The sequence below is a fragment of the Vulpes lagopus genome, chromosome 23, assembly GCF_018345385.1.
Source record: "Vulpes lagopus strain Blue_001 chromosome 23, ASM1834538v1, whole genome shotgun sequence".
Lineage (NCBI taxonomy): Eukaryota > Metazoa > Chordata > Mammalia > Carnivora > Canidae > Vulpes > Vulpes lagopus.
Window position 1 is genome coordinate 17,981,772 of NC_054846.1, and position 17,618 is coordinate 17,999,389.

At 36.8% G+C, this 17,618-nt stretch overlaps 1 protein-coding gene across 3 annotated transcripts in view; it reads right to left on the minus strand.

The window, feature by feature from the left end:
• ARHGAP10 (Rho GTPase activating protein 10) overlaps positions 1-17,618 on the minus strand; it is a 316,242-nt gene that overhangs the window by 113,050 nt on the left and 185,574 nt on the right. For all 3 annotated transcript variants that reach the window (XM_041739031.1, XM_041739029.1, XM_041739030.1), the window contains exons 14-15: positions 11,172-11,246; positions 4,347-4,434 (exon numbers count right to left, since the gene is read on the minus strand). In XM_041739031.1, the coding sequence (XP_041594965.1) occupies positions 4,347-4,434; positions 11,172-11,246 (163 nt within the window). The remainder of the gene's footprint in view (positions 1-4,346; positions 4,435-11,171; positions 11,247-17,618) is intronic.

The following is a 17,618-nucleotide window of genomic DNA, read 5'->3' on the forward strand; positions in this document are numbered from 1 at the left end:
GAGGCGGGGGTGTGTGTGTGTGTGGAAGAGAACAACCTAGAAAAGCCATAGAGAGCATTTCTTTTCTAGTAAAAATGAATTTGCATCGAAATACCTTCTACAAGCTACTTCTACCATTGCCATATGTCGGCTACTCAATACAGCATAAATAATAAGTATTAAATATTGTTGATGATAGGGAAGCAGTAATAAACATGACAAGTTCCCCACACAAAATGTATTATACTGAGTCACTCTGACTCTTAACTTGCCATCCAACATGTTTCGAGCTACCTCTCTGTGCCACCCCTTGGGATCTGTCTATGAATATAAATCATAATATTTATCTAAGCTAGCATTTTCCTCCTGAAAAGTTCCATTCCAATTTGCAGGCTTTAAAGTTTCCTCTAGGTAAAATCAGTTTACTAAAAACCTCAAAAATAGCTCATTTGCCCCCTCATGCTGGGAAACCATCATAATGAACACATCGCTGGAAATCAAAATTATGGTCTGAATCGATAGGCAATCAATCAGAGAGTTGGTATCCAGCCCTCTAAAACACTAAAGTAAAGAATCTTTGCCTCAAGTTAGTAGAAAAAAAAGGAAGAGGCCATACATGTATTTGATGCGCATCTTTTCTTTATCTTTCTCTTAGTGTTTTAGGGATTTGGCTATTTCCCTTCTTACACCTCCAACCTCCCAACCAGTAAGATGGCTGGGTTATTTGCAGTGAGAAGAATTCAAGAGCAACAGCTTTTTTGGTGAGAAAAACTATATTCAACTTTGTGCTATGGTACCCTAAGTGACAAAGCTAGGATTCCAACCCACACAGGCTTCCTCCAATCATGCTCTTGACCATCACACCATATTACTTCTTGTACTGAGAGAAATGCACATGCTCAGGCCATAACCAGATAGCCAAAATAAAAATTCAGTTTTCTCTCATTTGGTGCATCACCAGAAAAAGTATTACTTAAAACCCTAATTACTGAATTTTTGTTGCTAAAAATAACACAGCGGAGAGAACAGCAACCTAACTTTCAAAATCTCCCAAGGCATCTGCCATTTTATGATAATCACTTTATCACATTCAGGCAGACTGTGTATATTGTTAGGAGTGAAGTTATATAATAATAGCATCTCATAATGTTGTTCTGTAGGCAATGTTTGCTTAAAAGCAGAATTCAAAAGATAAAGCAACGTAATGAGAGAAAAAGGCAGAAAAAGCACACAAGACCAGTAGTGATAAGGAACTAGCTTCAAAAAGTATCAAGAACCAAAAAGAAATTTTATGTATGGTAGTCAATAAAAAGATCCTCTAAGTTTATTAAACTACTTACCCCATCAGGAAAAAAAGGACTATGTAGAACAGGGTGGGAAAAAAACCCGCGACTGTTACAAAAGAATTGGATTTTTGCCTTTAGTTTCCCACCTTGATCAATCCCTTTAATTGTACTAGCCATGAGTTCACCAAACAGTAAAATGGGTTTAAAGCTACCTCCTGGAGTGGCAGCACCCCTTGTTCATCAAGTTAATATATGCAAGTCATTATATTTTTTACATCTCTCTCCCGTTCTTTCCTTCATCCATTACAGGATTTCCCAATCTCAACACTATTGACATTCCATTCATTTGGGGGCAATGGTAGGTTGCCTCCTGCACTGTAGGATGTTCAGCAGCCCATCACTGGCCTCCACTCATCACATGCCAGTAGCACCTCCTTTCCAGCAACTGTGATAACCAACAATATTTCCAGATGTTGCCAAATATCACCTGGGGGATGCAAAATTTCCCTGTATCTGAGTGACATACAGTTCTAAATGTTAGAGATACTACAGTGAACAAGACATTTAAGATACCTATCTATCTTCAGGAAGTTTACATTCTAATCCCCAAGTGAGAGCTAATGAGATTCGTTTTGTCCATAATTCACTATTAGTCACTATTAGTGGCAGATAAGGAGATAGACATTAACATATAGCTTTAGCATTAATTTTATCCCCTTATCAACTAGGGACAACAATAATGCACTTCGTAGTTCAATAAAAAATGTAAACAATGGTTAAAATTGTTTGGTTAAATAAAATATTCAATACTTATTAAAATTATCTTGTTTAAATACTCAAAAATAGGTAATACACATCTAAACTCACTGATAAATTTTAATCTCATTAAAAAAGTGGGACAACCAAGGGCACTGGGGTGCTTCAGTTGGTTAGGCATCTGACTCTGAAGTTCAGCTCAGGTCATGATCTCTGGGTTGAGGTTGAGTCCCATGTGGGGCTCCACATTCAGCAAGGAATCTGTTTGAGATTCCCCTTCTCCCTCTGCCCCTCCCCCTGCTTGCACACACTCTCTAAAATAAATCTTTAAAAACAAAGAAATGAAAAAGTGAGACTACCAGGTAACACAGGCCTCCTTACATAATACAGAAAGAATATTAACACCACAACAATGTATTCTTCAAATAAATCAATTAAAAAAAAAAACCTAACCTGAATATAATAAAGTCTACATATTTAACTGCTAGTTTACAGGAAATATGATGGCTAGAGAAACATGTTAAACGACACCATGACACAATCTGCCACATCTAAAACACAGAAATTTCTATGTAAGAATGACCCAGGTTGGAGCACGTGGGTGGCACAACTGGTTGAGTGTCCAACTCTTGGTTTTGGCTCTGGTCATGATCTCAGAGTCATGAGATCAAGCCAAAGCCCCTCACTGAGCTCCATGCTCAGTGCAGAATCTGCTTAAAAGACTCTTTCTCCCTCTCCCTCTGCATCCCTCCTCTCTCTCTCTCTCTCTCTCTCTCATAAATAAATAAATCTTTAAAAAATAAAAAATAAATAGAAATGACTCAGGTTCATAAACAAACAAATAAAAATCCCGAGGGAAAGGAAAGCTTTGCAGAGGCAGGGTACTGTGCAGATTAAAAGTGTCTTAAAACATATCAATCAAATGAAATGTGTTGACATTATTCAAACCCTGTAGGAATTTAAATAAATATGAAAAACCTTTTGAAAAAAATCAGTAAAAAATAAAACACAGACTGAGTCCTGGATGATATTAATTTTGTTGGGTATGATAATTATATTCTTTTCGTCTTTCTATATTGTCTTTTTTTAAAGTCCTTTTTTTTATTTTTTTAAAGTCTTTTTTGTAACATATGCTTAAATATTTATGGGTACAGCAATATGATGTTTTAGAAAATCTTTCAAATATTATCCAAGACAAGTAGCAGGTAGGGGGACTGAAGAAATAAGAAGAGTAGAATGTTGATGACTGTAGAAATAGGATAATGGGGCCAGAGGAGTCAGTATACTAACCTCTCTGGTTTTACAGACTTGGAATTTTTCAAAGAGATGAACTGCTTAAAATATAAAATATATAATAGCAGTTCATTTTATGTGCTCATTCAAACCCAAATAATATATACCTGAAACACAATCCTATGTGTTGGTTAAAAAGAATTAATCCTGGGAAGCAAATGCCATTTGTCTGCCATACAAAAATCAGAAGTCCTCCAGAGCACCACAGCATAAGAATTACAGTCATGATTATTTTTTCCTTTTTTTTTTCCTTTTTTCACTCTCTATTGTTCTTCATCTAGCCTCAAGCTTTTTATTATTAAACTCCTTTATTTTTTATAAAAAGGGTAATGACCCATAGAGATGCTGAGCCCTATTCTAACTCTGGTCCTAAATATCTTCTATAATAAATGCAAAACTTAAGTTTATCTTAAAATATCAAGTAAACTTCTTTTCAAATAGCTTTGTATTTATGTGTTATCATCATAAGCTGCTAGGTTCAATGGTTTAAATTTAAACTAAAAAAAAAAATCTTCATTTTAGCTCAAAACATAAACAAGATCAATGAAGTCAACAAATAGCCTTCTTCCTCACTGCTTCATAACACTTAAATCCTAAAACTCACATCAACAATAGACATCTATTTCAAAAACCAAGTCTATTCCTTGCAATTTACCAAACAAATCACATTTAACTACTACTTGCTACACTTTTGAAGACTTAGATCCCTCATAAACGTCCGCCTTTTTGGGGCGTCTGGGTAGCTCAGTAATTGAGTGTCTGCCATCAGCTCAGGTCGTGATCCCAGGGTCCTAGGATCGAGTGCCCCATCAGGGTCCCCACAGGGAGCTTGCTTATCCCCCTGCCTATGTCTCTGCCTCTTTGTGTCTCTCATGAATAAATAAATAATATCTTTAAAAAACATAAAATAAGTAAAAAGTCCCCTTTTTCATAAGGTTTAACTCAATTATTGAGATCTCTGGGCAGAGTTGGTGTTCACTTGTTAGATGCCCAAGAGCCCATGCTTCCTTCCTGTCACTGAGAGGAGCTTACCTCAAGTACTGTTTCAGGGCACTTGTTATTGTCTTCACTTCCCAATCTATGGAATTCTCCAGGTCCACCTCATTGCATGTTTTTACATCTAGTGAGCAAGCAAGCAAGAAAACAGTGATTAAAACCCAGAACACTCAACGTCCCTCTTGACTGGCTCACAAAGCTTCCATTTTTAAATGGCCAAACCACAAATAATTAATTCTGGGATTTCTTATAAAAACATACACAGTTTCTTCTAGTATAAGCTGTTTTCTATTATTAGACATGCCTAAGCAACTTCAGAAGATCTGTAGTAGAGATCAAAGGAAGAGGATAAGATGGGGCTGGGAGGAGGGAAGCTCTGGACATAATAGAGCATTTCAATATTCACAACTCAGAGCACATACAGCCATGATGACTATAATGCTGATACCTATTACTATTATTAAAGACACTACTCAGGAGCTATGGCCTGGAGCATATGGCTTTTGCAGTGCCTACATATTTTGCCATGTCTCAGGTGGCATTACTGTCATCACATTGCATTATGACAAGGGAAATAGTCAACACTGTTAATGGCAAAATGGCAACAAGTCAGTAGGAAGAAAGGACGATAAATGTTTCCACACTTCCAAGATCTGTACTCAACATATTATCTTTCTGAAGATTAATGCATTATCATCCAAAATATAATATGGTGATACATAAATTTAAATTCAACTTTCACATCAACATCACAATTTGTATACTCATCTAATAAATATTTATTGGAAGCCTCTGTACAACACTTCTGAACATTCTTTCTAAATAAAACTAGTTTTCTTTGTCCTGGAAGTATTACTGATGTGTTTCTTCCAAATGTCCTTTCAGATAGCTAATAAGCTTTACATAAAAATACATATGGGGTGCCTGGGTGGCTCAGTCAGTTGAGTGCCCAACTCTTGCTGTTGGCTCAGGTCATGATCTCAGGGTCATGAGATCAAGCCCCACATCCAGCCCATGTAGGGCTTTGCACTCAGCGGGGAGTCTGCTTGTCCCTCTCTCTCTGCTTCTTCTGCTCATGCTCTCACTCTCTCTTCAATAAATAAATAAACAAAATCTTTTTTAAAAAAAGAAAGAAAAATATGTGTGGCTAAACAAACTGGAGGAGAAGGGAGGTAGCAAATTCTGAGAAGGGAAAAGTGAGTGTTGGTTGAAATCAAAGGAAAGGATGGTGGGAAAGGAAAAGTCAAGCACTCTGGGTATGGTGGCACCTTTAATCTTTCTAAGGCAGGGCTACTGTAGCCAACTGTGGCTCAGCACCAGCACCCAGGAGGAGGGCAGCGTGTTATCACAAACCTGGGCTTAGATTTCCACCACCACCCTGAGCAGCTACACCACCCAAAACAAGTCCATCCCAAATCTGTCTGAACTTCAGGTTTTCACCTGTACAATAAAGATCATGTAGAAGCTCTCACAGAACCCTGAAGAGCAGCAAAGCAAATCAGGAATGTGTTCAGATTCCCATAAGTTGTTTAAATGAGTAGGTAATTACCACTGCTCAGTCACTAAAAGTATAAGTGTGCAGATGTGGTTCCTACTCAAAGGGAGCATATGGGTTATGATGAAGGATATTAAACAATCAATAGAAACCTGCCTGGTTTTCTGTACTCTCATCATCCAAAGGAAAAAAAAAAAAAACTCAGACATTCCTGGAAGAGATTTTATTTCTCCCTCACTCCAGAATGATGTTTCAACTAAGACCCAAGACAACTAGTCATTTCAGACTTTTCCCCTCCCTTACACTGTATTTGTCTATACAGGGGAGGAAACATCTTGTTAGTATTTTCTCTTGAAAGGCACTAAAAAGAAAAGCCTGTCAGCACAGGACCACTGCATGCAGTCAGGCACGCCACTTAAAAAGCTTTGGGCTTGGGCATGAGGAAGGAGAGATGGCAACTCAATGTTATTCTCAAACTTTCTGAAAATAAAGGAAAAACAGGAAGTGATGTTCCACAGCCATAACATCATACATATGAAGTCAATTACTCAAAAGTCTGGAGACTTTTTAAAGCACTTCAACAGTTCTTGATTACAGCAACTGACAGCAACATGCAATAAACTACAACAATGGCAATTGACACTGATTACATTTTGATCAGTTCCTACAATTCAGAACTCATTTGTTACTGAGCTTGTCAGACAAGCCACAGATACATTCAAGAAATCAAATTAAGCACCCTGATTAAAGGTGCAATCCTTTATAACTAGGACTAAATAATTCTGTTCTAAAGGCTTTGCCAACCAATTACTTCAGTAACTGAATATTCTCTCTCTCATTAAATCAATTATTTAAATCTCATTTTAACATACAAGTCAGATAACATTTTCAATCAACTTGCTACTGGCAAATCAGCATTTTAAAATGAGGAGGCTTCTGAAGGAAATCTTTTATTTTCACCTTTCTACCAAATAATCAGTCTATATTTTGAGAATAATATTCGTTCTATGGAAAAAAATAAGCCATCCTTTGAATTCATGAAATAAAAAGTAGCTGTCATATCAGAAGCTAATGACTACATAGCGCCTATGGTACTAATCCTCTATTAAATTTTTCACTGTTTTCAAATAACTCAATCATCCCTAGCAGTTCTTTACAATCAGTGGATGCACTGGGACCAGGTAAATTTGCTAACAACTTATTTGGGATTCAAACTTAAAAACATATCTGAGTTCAATCAGAATATAGGTTCTACTGTAAATGAGGAAGGAATTTTGCTTCCTTTCTGACCAAGGGACAACACCCTTACAAATTAGTTAACACTCTAACAAGCACAGATACAAACAGCTGACTTTTTATTTGGGTTAATGTTTCATAATTATGTAACCAGTGTTCTTTTTTTTGAAACTGGACATTTTCAGCCCCACCTAAACACAAAGTGCTGACACCCTTCTGAATATTGACTAAAAATACGTGCCAGAGCACACTGATCGAATGCATTTTGAGAATATACTTTATAATCCAAAATCAGAATTTTTTCACCTACATTACTTTTCCCCCCATCTATATTTAAAAAGCTGTCCTGCAAATAAACAAGGTAATTATTTTTTAAAGTTAAACTGCTAACTCAGTTTTATTTCTTGTTTTCTATGTTTCTGTCTAAAAATAAAATCACCCAGCCTGTTTTACAAGTTAAATTTGGAAATAACTACCAAATTCACCAACACACAGAAGCTACTACCACATTTTCTCACAATTCCCCCTCCCTGCTCTGATGTTTTCATTCTTGGTGGGGAGGGAGAAGAAGAATACCGACGAGTCTAACTCATTTTAGTTCTAACCTACCAATAATTGTTGTCATTAATCTGTTACATTCTCACCCCACTTACTAAAAATCCATGACTCACCCAAAGACACCTCATCTGATATTTCTCCCTTCCTTCCCCAAGTGCTCCAAGTCTCTATTTAAACAAATAAACAACTTTTACAAAACTATGTGTCAATGCATGCCCTCTGTTAGAGCAAAAGGGGAAGGAAAGAAAAACACCTGAAAAGAGAACGAAGACAATTGCTCACTGGGGCTTTAAAAAAAAAAAAAAAAAAACTTAAGAAGCTCGGTCCAGGAAAAGCTAGCAGACCTCTACCTTCTGCATCCAGGATGGAAGGCAACTAAGAAGACAACTCCCATCACCATGACCTGACCTGGAGGAGTAGGGATGACACGTCTATTTAGAGAACTTTCTTTGGTCAACTGGCATTAGTATTTCTTGTTGGCAGAGGAAAAGGGAGAAGATGGAAGGGGGGAAGAATGGAAATAAGTATTTTTACTTTAATCTTAAATACAAGGGGTGAAAACACACCAAAAAATGAGATGGGGAAAGAAAAAGACATGCAAGATACTAAGCGTGCATCTTTTCTTTAGAAATTATCACATTTACACAGTGTACTCAAATACTTAAGACATTTCAAACAAACATTATACAAATATGTTACATAAAAATGGCAATAATAGAAAAACATCCAAGTAAACAACCCTCAAGAACTAAAGAAATCAAGTAAATGGAAGTTCTGGTCAAAAAATATTAAATGCCTTGGAATTTTCCCTCAGATATTAAATGCTTAGATTATTTCTCATCTCTACAAAGAAAAAAAGGATTATACACAAACTGTACTTTGAAGAATTGAAATTTGAAATAAACATTACCTAAAGAAATGGTAACTTAAAAAAATAACTGCCTAGTACAATGGGCAAAACCATCAGAACTCACTCCTCTAGAGGGGAGAAAACATGGATTGGTTTAAAAGAGTAAAGCTAGGGCACCTGGGTGGTTCAGTTGGTTAACCATCTGACCTCAGCTCAGGTCATGATCCCAGGGTCCTGGGATCCAGTCCCACATTGGGCTCTGGGCTCAGTGGGGAGCCTGCTTCTCCCTCTCCCCACTGCTCATGTTCTCTCTCTTGCTATCTCTCTCTCTCAAGTAAATAAATAAAATCCTTAAAAAATAAAAGAACAAAGCTAAAAATCCAGCAGATTCATCCAATTTTTTTTTTTCTCTTTAAGATATAGAACTCTAGGGATGCTCATATGGCTCAGTGGTTGAGCGTCTGCCTTGGGCTCAGGAGTCCTGGGATCAAGTCCCGCATCAGGCTCCTTACAGGGAGCCTGCTTCTCCCTCTACCTATGTCTCTGTGTCTCTCATGAGTAAATAAAGATATAGAACCCTAGAACAACAACATAGGGAAGTGAGAAAAAATGGAAACAAAAATGTCCAGGGGAGAGGGTATATACAAATACACAGAAACTCTAAAATCCTTTTTTTGGAAGAGGTATAAATTATTTGTTTTGAATGCTTCATGAATCAGGATAGATGGAATGAGATATCTTTTTTTTTTCTTTAATGGAAAGAGGTATATTAAGGGAATTTTAAATTAGGATACAGTGAACAAATCTATTTTGTTAAGAGTCTGAGTAACAAAGTAACAAGAAAGTGGTATTAATCCAAAAAAACCCAAAGTTTGTGATTAGCAATCTTAAATTCATCCTAGGAATTATTTGTGGATTAAGTAAAATCATTTCTACTGTATAGCACCCACCCCCTTAATAAGGAAATAACAAACCAGTATATTTCCCTTTCATCAATTCTTCAACTTCCTGAAGAAATACTTCTTGGGAAAACACAGCATTTCTTTTGGCAACAACTGAAATCAGGTTTTGTCACACTCGTATCCCCAACTTCTCTGCTCGGAGTCTCATGGAAAGTGAAAACCGTCTTCTAAGTCATGAATTTTTGAGGGCTTAGGTATTTTAAAACACCTTGCCAGTTCAGATTATCTTGAGACATTTCCCATGAGCAGAGGAAACTACCATTTTAGTTCAGGGATGCAGATCAAGTGGGATTTTATGAGATTAAAAACAACTTTTGAGACAGCTTAACACTTCAGTGTGGCCAGAGACACCCTTTTTTGAACTTCCCTTGAACATGAACAAGAAGATAATAAAAATAACGCTAAGATCCTTATGACCAATTTACTGCCAAAGTGTGCCTTTCAGCCAAAATATCCCCTTTTGATACCAATAGCGTCTTCCAATTCTAATCATTATTACACCATCTTGGAAATGAGAGAAGTGTTTCTAATTTTAAAATTAACTAAAAGCAGATGCTGTAGTCCCATTAAACTCTTCCAGCTGCTACTGAACCACTGGCAACCTGAGTCTATTTAATTTGGAGACCACTAATGGTAAAAAGGAAAATCTGACTGCCAAAATTGCACACCCAAGTTAAACCAGAGAGGCTGAAAATGAAAACATCTCATGAAAGCGAATGTATTCTAAGACAGCTCTCCAACTGATGACGGGCAAATTTTCCTGCGGTTAATCTCTAAAAAAAGGTTACTGCTTATTAAATCCTTAATTCAAATACAGCCAAACAAGCAATCCTACCTGCAGCACGTCAGTTGATTTTATTCATCTTGGTTTATGCTTCCTAAAAATGAGTTCTTCCCACCACACTTTAACATGTAGGCAGGTTTAAATGCATTAACAGCATACCTGAGGGCATTGTTAATATTGATTAATTAAAGTGAGATATCAAGTTAATTAATATTTAGCAAGGTCAAAATGACAGATTGGTTTGACATATAGGCCTGCAAGCCTGATGAGTTATCATCACTCCTCATGAGGCAGCCTGCTTTGTGGCGGGGAGAGAAGTGAGGTGCCTTACAGGTGGCACTAACCTGAGAGCAGTGTGTAATGTAAAAGCGCTTTGTCATTCATGTAATGTCTAGGGTAATGAAATGAATTCACTTTCTGACTTCCTCCAGTCTGCGATGCCAAAGAACACTGTGTTATCAGCACAGATGGAGCATGCATGGTTCTGGAGAAGAGCCTGGTGCAAACTACAAACAAGCCACTGTGAATACCAATGAATCCTGGAGAATCAGATCCTTGCTGTCAAGTGACAGTTTTGGAAGCAACATAAAAATGAGTGAGTCCCAGTGGTCTTGTCCAACCAAATGTACTGTCAAGACTCTGGACAGGCAATTTGGAAGCCATGCAAATCACAGAGGCCTGGCTGCTACTTTCCTGTGAGAAGCAAGCGCAAGAAGACATTCGCCCATGAGCCTGCACATTCTTTTTTGTCTCCCCTCATTTCTTATTAAGTAAAGAGGGAGTGGATAATCTGTGTGCTAAGGCAAACACTAATCTACTTCTCTGCATCAACTATCTCTGTTAGGAGAAAGCTCATCTAGGCAGTAGATGAACAGAATGGATTTACAAGTACTGTACATTACTATGAAATATTAAGTTGTAAAGTCAATGAACATAAACAAATAATGCACGGAAAATGATTAGAAAAGAGGCATACCCAGCAACATACTCAGAAGTCTCTGGACCTTTGAACTCACCCCCACAACTCTGTACAGTCCTTGATCATTTATACCTATTGGAAGAGACAAAGAGTTAGCAAAATATAAGACTGTCATATTTAAAAGCTGGCAACAAACAATTGCATTCAGAATCTTTGCTAACTCACATTAGCAGCATTCCTGTTGACTTTAAAAATAACGTTCGACAAAAGCAAGTGTTTACCAACTTGTTTTAGCAGCTTGGTATTCATGAGTTATGGTTGGAAAATAATCTATAAAAACAATGTTCCATGTGGACAAAATGTAATGAGTCAATGTTAATGAAATAAGTTCCTTAAGTAGTACTCATGTATACCAATGCATTCTGTAGAGATGCATTATAACTTTTTCATGTTTGTTATGTTTACTTATTCTTGACGCTTTTCTTGAAAAGTTTTAGCCTCTTAAAAAATAACGTGGTGTTAATTAGTACACAGAAAGAAATCATTATTTGGATGATTCTTTAAGACCACAGAAATACATTCAAAACTAAGGCAGAACTGTTTTTGTTTCTGTTTTTAAAAGCTGTTATATGCTCTGTCCAGTGAGGAGCTCTGAAACTTCCAAGGAACATTACTACAAAGTATACATCAAAATGAACCAAATCATAGCATTCCCTCTCTGCAGAGCTGGGGAAACAAAATACCTCTGAGCACAACAGACAAGAAAAAAGGCAAGAAAATACAGTCGAATATAATCCAGCATATTGAATGCATGGCAAGTTTGGATTCTGATTTGAATAAACAAACTGCACAAGGGCATTTTTGAGGCAATCAGGAAACTCTGAGTGACATTAAGATTAGGTCAGAAAATGTCTCTATTTTTTTAAGGTACATACTGAAAAGAGTGAAAGGAACCTATCTGAGATTTGCTTTAAGAGCAAAGAAGGGATAGATGGAGCAATTTTAGTAACATCTTCATAATTGTTGAGCCTGAGCAATAAGAATACAAGAGTTCACGATACCACACTCTCTGCTCTTTTTCATGCTTGAAATCTTTTATAATAAAATGATGACCTTCGAAAAAACATGCTTATATTTATTTCTCAAAAGAGTTATAGTTTGCTGCCCATGCTTCTTTTCTGCACTACCAATGTTAAAGCTATTAAGAACACAACTGGCTGAAAGGAAGATGATGCCTCTAAACCCCAAAAGTTTCCAAAACAAAACACCACCAAAAAGGCTATGAAATTTGCCCAAGGGGGTTTACGGTCTTTTTGCTCCCTGTGTGGGCGATGAAAAGAATACCAGACAGATTGAGAAGGGCTGGATTCAGGTCCAGGCTCAGTCACTCTTGAGCTCTGAGACCTTGGGCAGGACAGGAGACTTCTCTGAGCCTTGATGAGGTATCTGAGATCAAGGACAGCACCTTGCACCTTGTGTTACAGTGGGAGGATATGGAGATGAAATTAACATATGTACTGTCAATTCTAACACACTGCATACATAAAAGCTCCTGTTTTTCCTTGCAAAAATAAATCTTTACTTTCCTCTTCTCTATTTTGCCTTTCATTTGGTTCTCCCTAATCATTTTTTAAGCTTTTCAAATGTCCTAGTTGTCTATTAGATGCTAAATTTTGTGTCCCCCCAAAATCCATAACCCTATCTCAGAATTTGACTTTTTTAGAAATAAGGTCTTTAAAAGAGGTAACTGAGTTAAAATTAGGTCATCAGTGTAGACCCTAAGCCAATACAACTAATATTCTTATAAAAAGTTGGGACACACACACACAGAGAAGATGATGTAGAGGCACAGAGAGAAGACAATCACCCACAAACCAAGGAAAGGGGCCCTCAGAAGAAACAAACCCTGCTGATACATGGACCTCAGATTTCTGACCCCAAGAATTCTGAGAAAACAAATTTCTATTGTTTAATCCACTCAGTCTATGGTATTTTACTATTGCAGTCCAAGCAAACACATACCTTCTCTCTCAATTACCTCCAAAGAGCTCAAAGAACCAGAAGAGCAAAGGCTAGCCCTTCAGTCTATACACGTCTGTTCTAAAGATGCTTTGAATGCTAAAGAATCAAAGCAGCAGAGAGGCACCTTCCTGATGGGGAAGCTCACAGACTCCAAGAGAGAGAAAAAAATTCAGGTCAGCCCTGCCAGGACTTGATAAAAAGAAAATTGTCAAGAAACACAAAAATCAGAGTTTGAGCCTGTTACAAGGAGAAAAGACTGGGCCCCATTTCTTCCTTCTCCTAAAGGCCAGAAGGCCATGTCCAGAGAGTTTAAAATACCAGAGGATTTTTTTCTCAATACTCCTCTACTTAAGAAATCTAAAATAGTTTGACCTCGGTGCCAGAAGCCAAAAAAAGCAAGTCATATTCTGCAGTCAAACAAATGTGCATCTTTGAGGAGGGCCTGAAATACATAGAGAAATGAAATAAGAATGTTACTTCAGCAATAATCATCACTCTGTGCTGGTAATTACTATCAGATAATTGATCAAGTTCAAATTCATCAACCTGAGAGAAGCTGAGTTAATTGCTAATGCATAATGGAAGGTACAAGGGGGAATGGATGCTACTCAATGCAGGTTCTACTTTTTCAAGATAAAATTTAAATAAACCTCATAGAAAAGCAGGTTGGAAACAGCATGTAATACACACACACACACACACACACACACACACACACACAAGTCATGTAGGATTTTGTTTCTTGTTACAATGTCCTTAAAAGCTCTGAATTAAGAAAACTAGAACATACTTTATGAACACACACATGTCCTACAAAGGACAACAAAATAAATACATTTGAAGAATATAAACCAATCAATATGCCAAGTCACATGAGTGGGCTTATCACAGTCTCTCTGGCTTCTCGTCCACATTCTCCCCTTTCAGCCAAAGGAGTCACTGTTTCTAATTGCCAAGTATTAGAATTTTGAAATTTTCTTTGACCTCCTCTCTGTCATTTCCCAAATTCAATAGGTCAATGTGCATAACTTCTTCAAACTTCAGACTAGTCTCTTGTCCTTCAACACAGTCTTGAATTTTATACACCCACATTTATTAAGGGAAGCACACACAACCATAATTCTGAACATCATCACTTGTTCCTTTTATTTTCCAAATCACTTGGATTATCTAAATTCTCTTCCATCCCCATTTAAGAATAAGCCATCAGATCAAGTCTAGATTCCAGAACAAGTAGGTAAGGCATAAATACCTAAATATCCACAGTAAGCCCTACCTCACTTCCCCACATTAATTGTGGAGTATTCACCTGCATCAGAACAGACGCCAGACTATCATCTGCAAGTAACCAAATTCATTCTGAGGCAGAGGTCTCATCTGACAGAAATATTCCTCCTTTTCTCCTCACAAATTACTCATCTGTCAAATATTAATTCATCAAACATGTGTCAGGTACTGTTCTAGCTGCCCAAGATTCAACAGTGAGCAAAATGAAGTTCATCCAGACTACAAAACCAGATAAGATCCCACCTTTTCTACCACCAGCCCACAGTGACATTCCCTTTCTCTGAATGTGATTCATAATTAATTCCTCTTAACACCTGACTACATTTTAAAACAAGCCAAGAGTCTCTTATTCACAATTCCCAAAATCAAAAGCTGAATGCTTGACCTGACATCAGATTATCTATGTCTGTATGTTTCCCCAGTGTGAATATTCCTAATTAACCATGTTAAAAGTAATTTCCACACACAACCTATATTGTATATTTTACCTTTCCATAACACATCCAATCTCATGATTTTCAGACCTGTGTCCTACCTTCTCTCCCCAAATACATAGAGACATGGAAAGATTACTAGGTCAATCTTGGTTTCTGTTTTTAATAGCTTTCATGGTACCTTGAGTAGAATAGTTAAGTACAGAAGGCATGGCCAGGGTGATTTGACTTAAAATGAACTTGGAACCACAGACACAGATTGGACTCGGTCCAAAACAAACATTACAATTAGGAACTAAAAACTTAAAATATCCAAGTTATTACAATTCTTTCAGGTTATCAACATTCCCTGAGGTTATTATAAGACTTTCTAACTTTTAACAAAAATTTGTCATCTGATCAAAGTGCTACAGATTTTTTTCTCTTTTAATAAATAAGATTGTTTCTGTTAAGTAGTAAGGTAAAGGTAAGTGCTCTCCATTACCGTGATGAGCAGCTGCTGACAGCTGTCCCTGGGCAAAGTGAACAAGGTGAAATCAAATGTGTCTTACTTCCTACCACTTGTCTCCTCCAATCTCACACAGTCCTGTCATGGAGCACTAGCCACATCTTTCTTGAGGAGAAAGTCAAAAAGTGGGAATGAGTCAAGTTTCATCATCATCTCTGCCCATCTCTGCTTCCTTCTCAGAACCCAGATGATGTGTCACAACCAGAGTCTCTTCCACTTCATAAACACTTGCACAGAAGTAACGAACACCAGCAGACCCTCAGAGGCCCTCAGAGGTGGGCCGGAGAAGCAAAGGGGAAAATAAGATGCTCTGGGACAAAGAAGAATTCAATGCAAAAGGAAAAGAAAGTCAAAAAGGGTGGATAATTTCAGTTAAACAATGGAGGTGGGGGCAAAGGCTGGAGTGTCTACAATGGGCACATTAATGGGTTGAGTAAGAAGAAAACAGGAAGTGGCATTTAGAGTAAAGGAAGCAGAAGAGAGAAGACAGGTAATGAAAACACATATGCACACAGAGGAAAGATCAACAAAGAACAGAATAAAAGGAAGGAGAAATTGGAAATAAATGAAAAGATAATGGACTAGGAATTATATGACATTTAAATTCCTATTAACTTCATAAAATATTGTGTACTTACTATATTTTAAGCACTGAGGTAGAATATAATGAAGACAAGGTAAAATTTTAAAGAGAATTAAAATTAAAAGAGAGAACGTGGGACCAACCCAGCAATAAAGTCTTGTCTTTTCTCTCCTTTTTGGCTTCAGGAGCAGATTTCATACCTGATAACTCAGGATCCTTAATAATTTGCATGATTCTCAGTACATGGTATACATTTAACAAATGAATTGGATGATTTAATGGATAAACTGAATAAATGATGAATAAGTTGATGACTGATTAGTAAAGAGATATGGACAGAAAATAAAAAGAGATGGAAAGTGTTATTTATTAGTAGAAAAGACAGATATAACAATATAAAAGAGTAAGACTCAAAGAGGAACGTAAATGTTTTTGATAGTAACAGGCACAAAATTATTAAAAAGAATTTTCCAGGTGTATGATTCTACAGAAATAAATGACCATATGCTATGGACCATCAACTACCATTCATTCACTTCTCATCTTGTAACCAGCAGAGTGCTTGGCATGGAATAAGGTAACTGATCAGTACGTGTGGAAGGATGGAATCATTTATTTGCACTTGGGCAAGCTGACAACAGGGGTGAAAGGTCATTAGTATTCAGGTTCACATTCACAGATTTACATCAAAAGTCTGCTGCATGTCATCATTAGTAAGGCATACACACACACACTCACGCACACACACACACACACACACATGCACAAAAACAAAACAGGTTTACATATTCCACCAGCACTGCAAAGATGAATTCTCCCTTCGGCCATGTGATGAACATACAATTTTATGCACCTATAAATATTAATCATTGTTTAAAGTATGTTTTATAATTATATATATATTATAAATATTAACTAAACTTGAAGGAGTCTAGAAAATAAAAGGGAAAAAGCACTACAGGTAAAATGATTAGAAAAAACTTGTGAAGAAATGACCCAGCAAGAAGGCTAAGGATGATGCTATAAAGGTGACTCCAAAAATAGCAATGATGAGGCTCATGAATATTGCTTCAGGTCATCAGTAAATTACAAAAATTTGATAATGTGTCCCTTACATCTATTTATAACTAATCCCCAATAAACACACAATTTACATGTCTATGAAAATACAATAAGCACTTTCCAGGCTATTCATTGAGCTGAGTCACATTTTAAAAATAAACAGGTTCATACACAAAGACACCCTTCGCAGATACTGGACAATTCATAATACTTTAAGGTTCTGTCAAAAACACACATTTATACTAAATTATTTTTAAGTATAAGCAGGCAGAACCAAGAATCATTTGCTCTAGTCCATCAAGGGGACACAACATTCAACATCACAAATTTAAGATACTAGGTTTATAGACATATAGAATTCTAAAACTTTGGAAGAAGAATGCATTGTTTTCAACCCTTACAATGAATTCAATATTACCAAAAAGGTAAGAAACAAATCTTCAGTCCTGAAACTGAAGATTAACTACAGCTACAGCTGATGGCAATATTTTAATCTTTCTAGATCTCAGTCTCAGTTAAAAAAAAAAAAAGCATAATCAGGAAACACAAGTTTGTTATATTTAAGCTTGTGAGATAAAAATTATTATGAATTAAGGTTACTGATATCC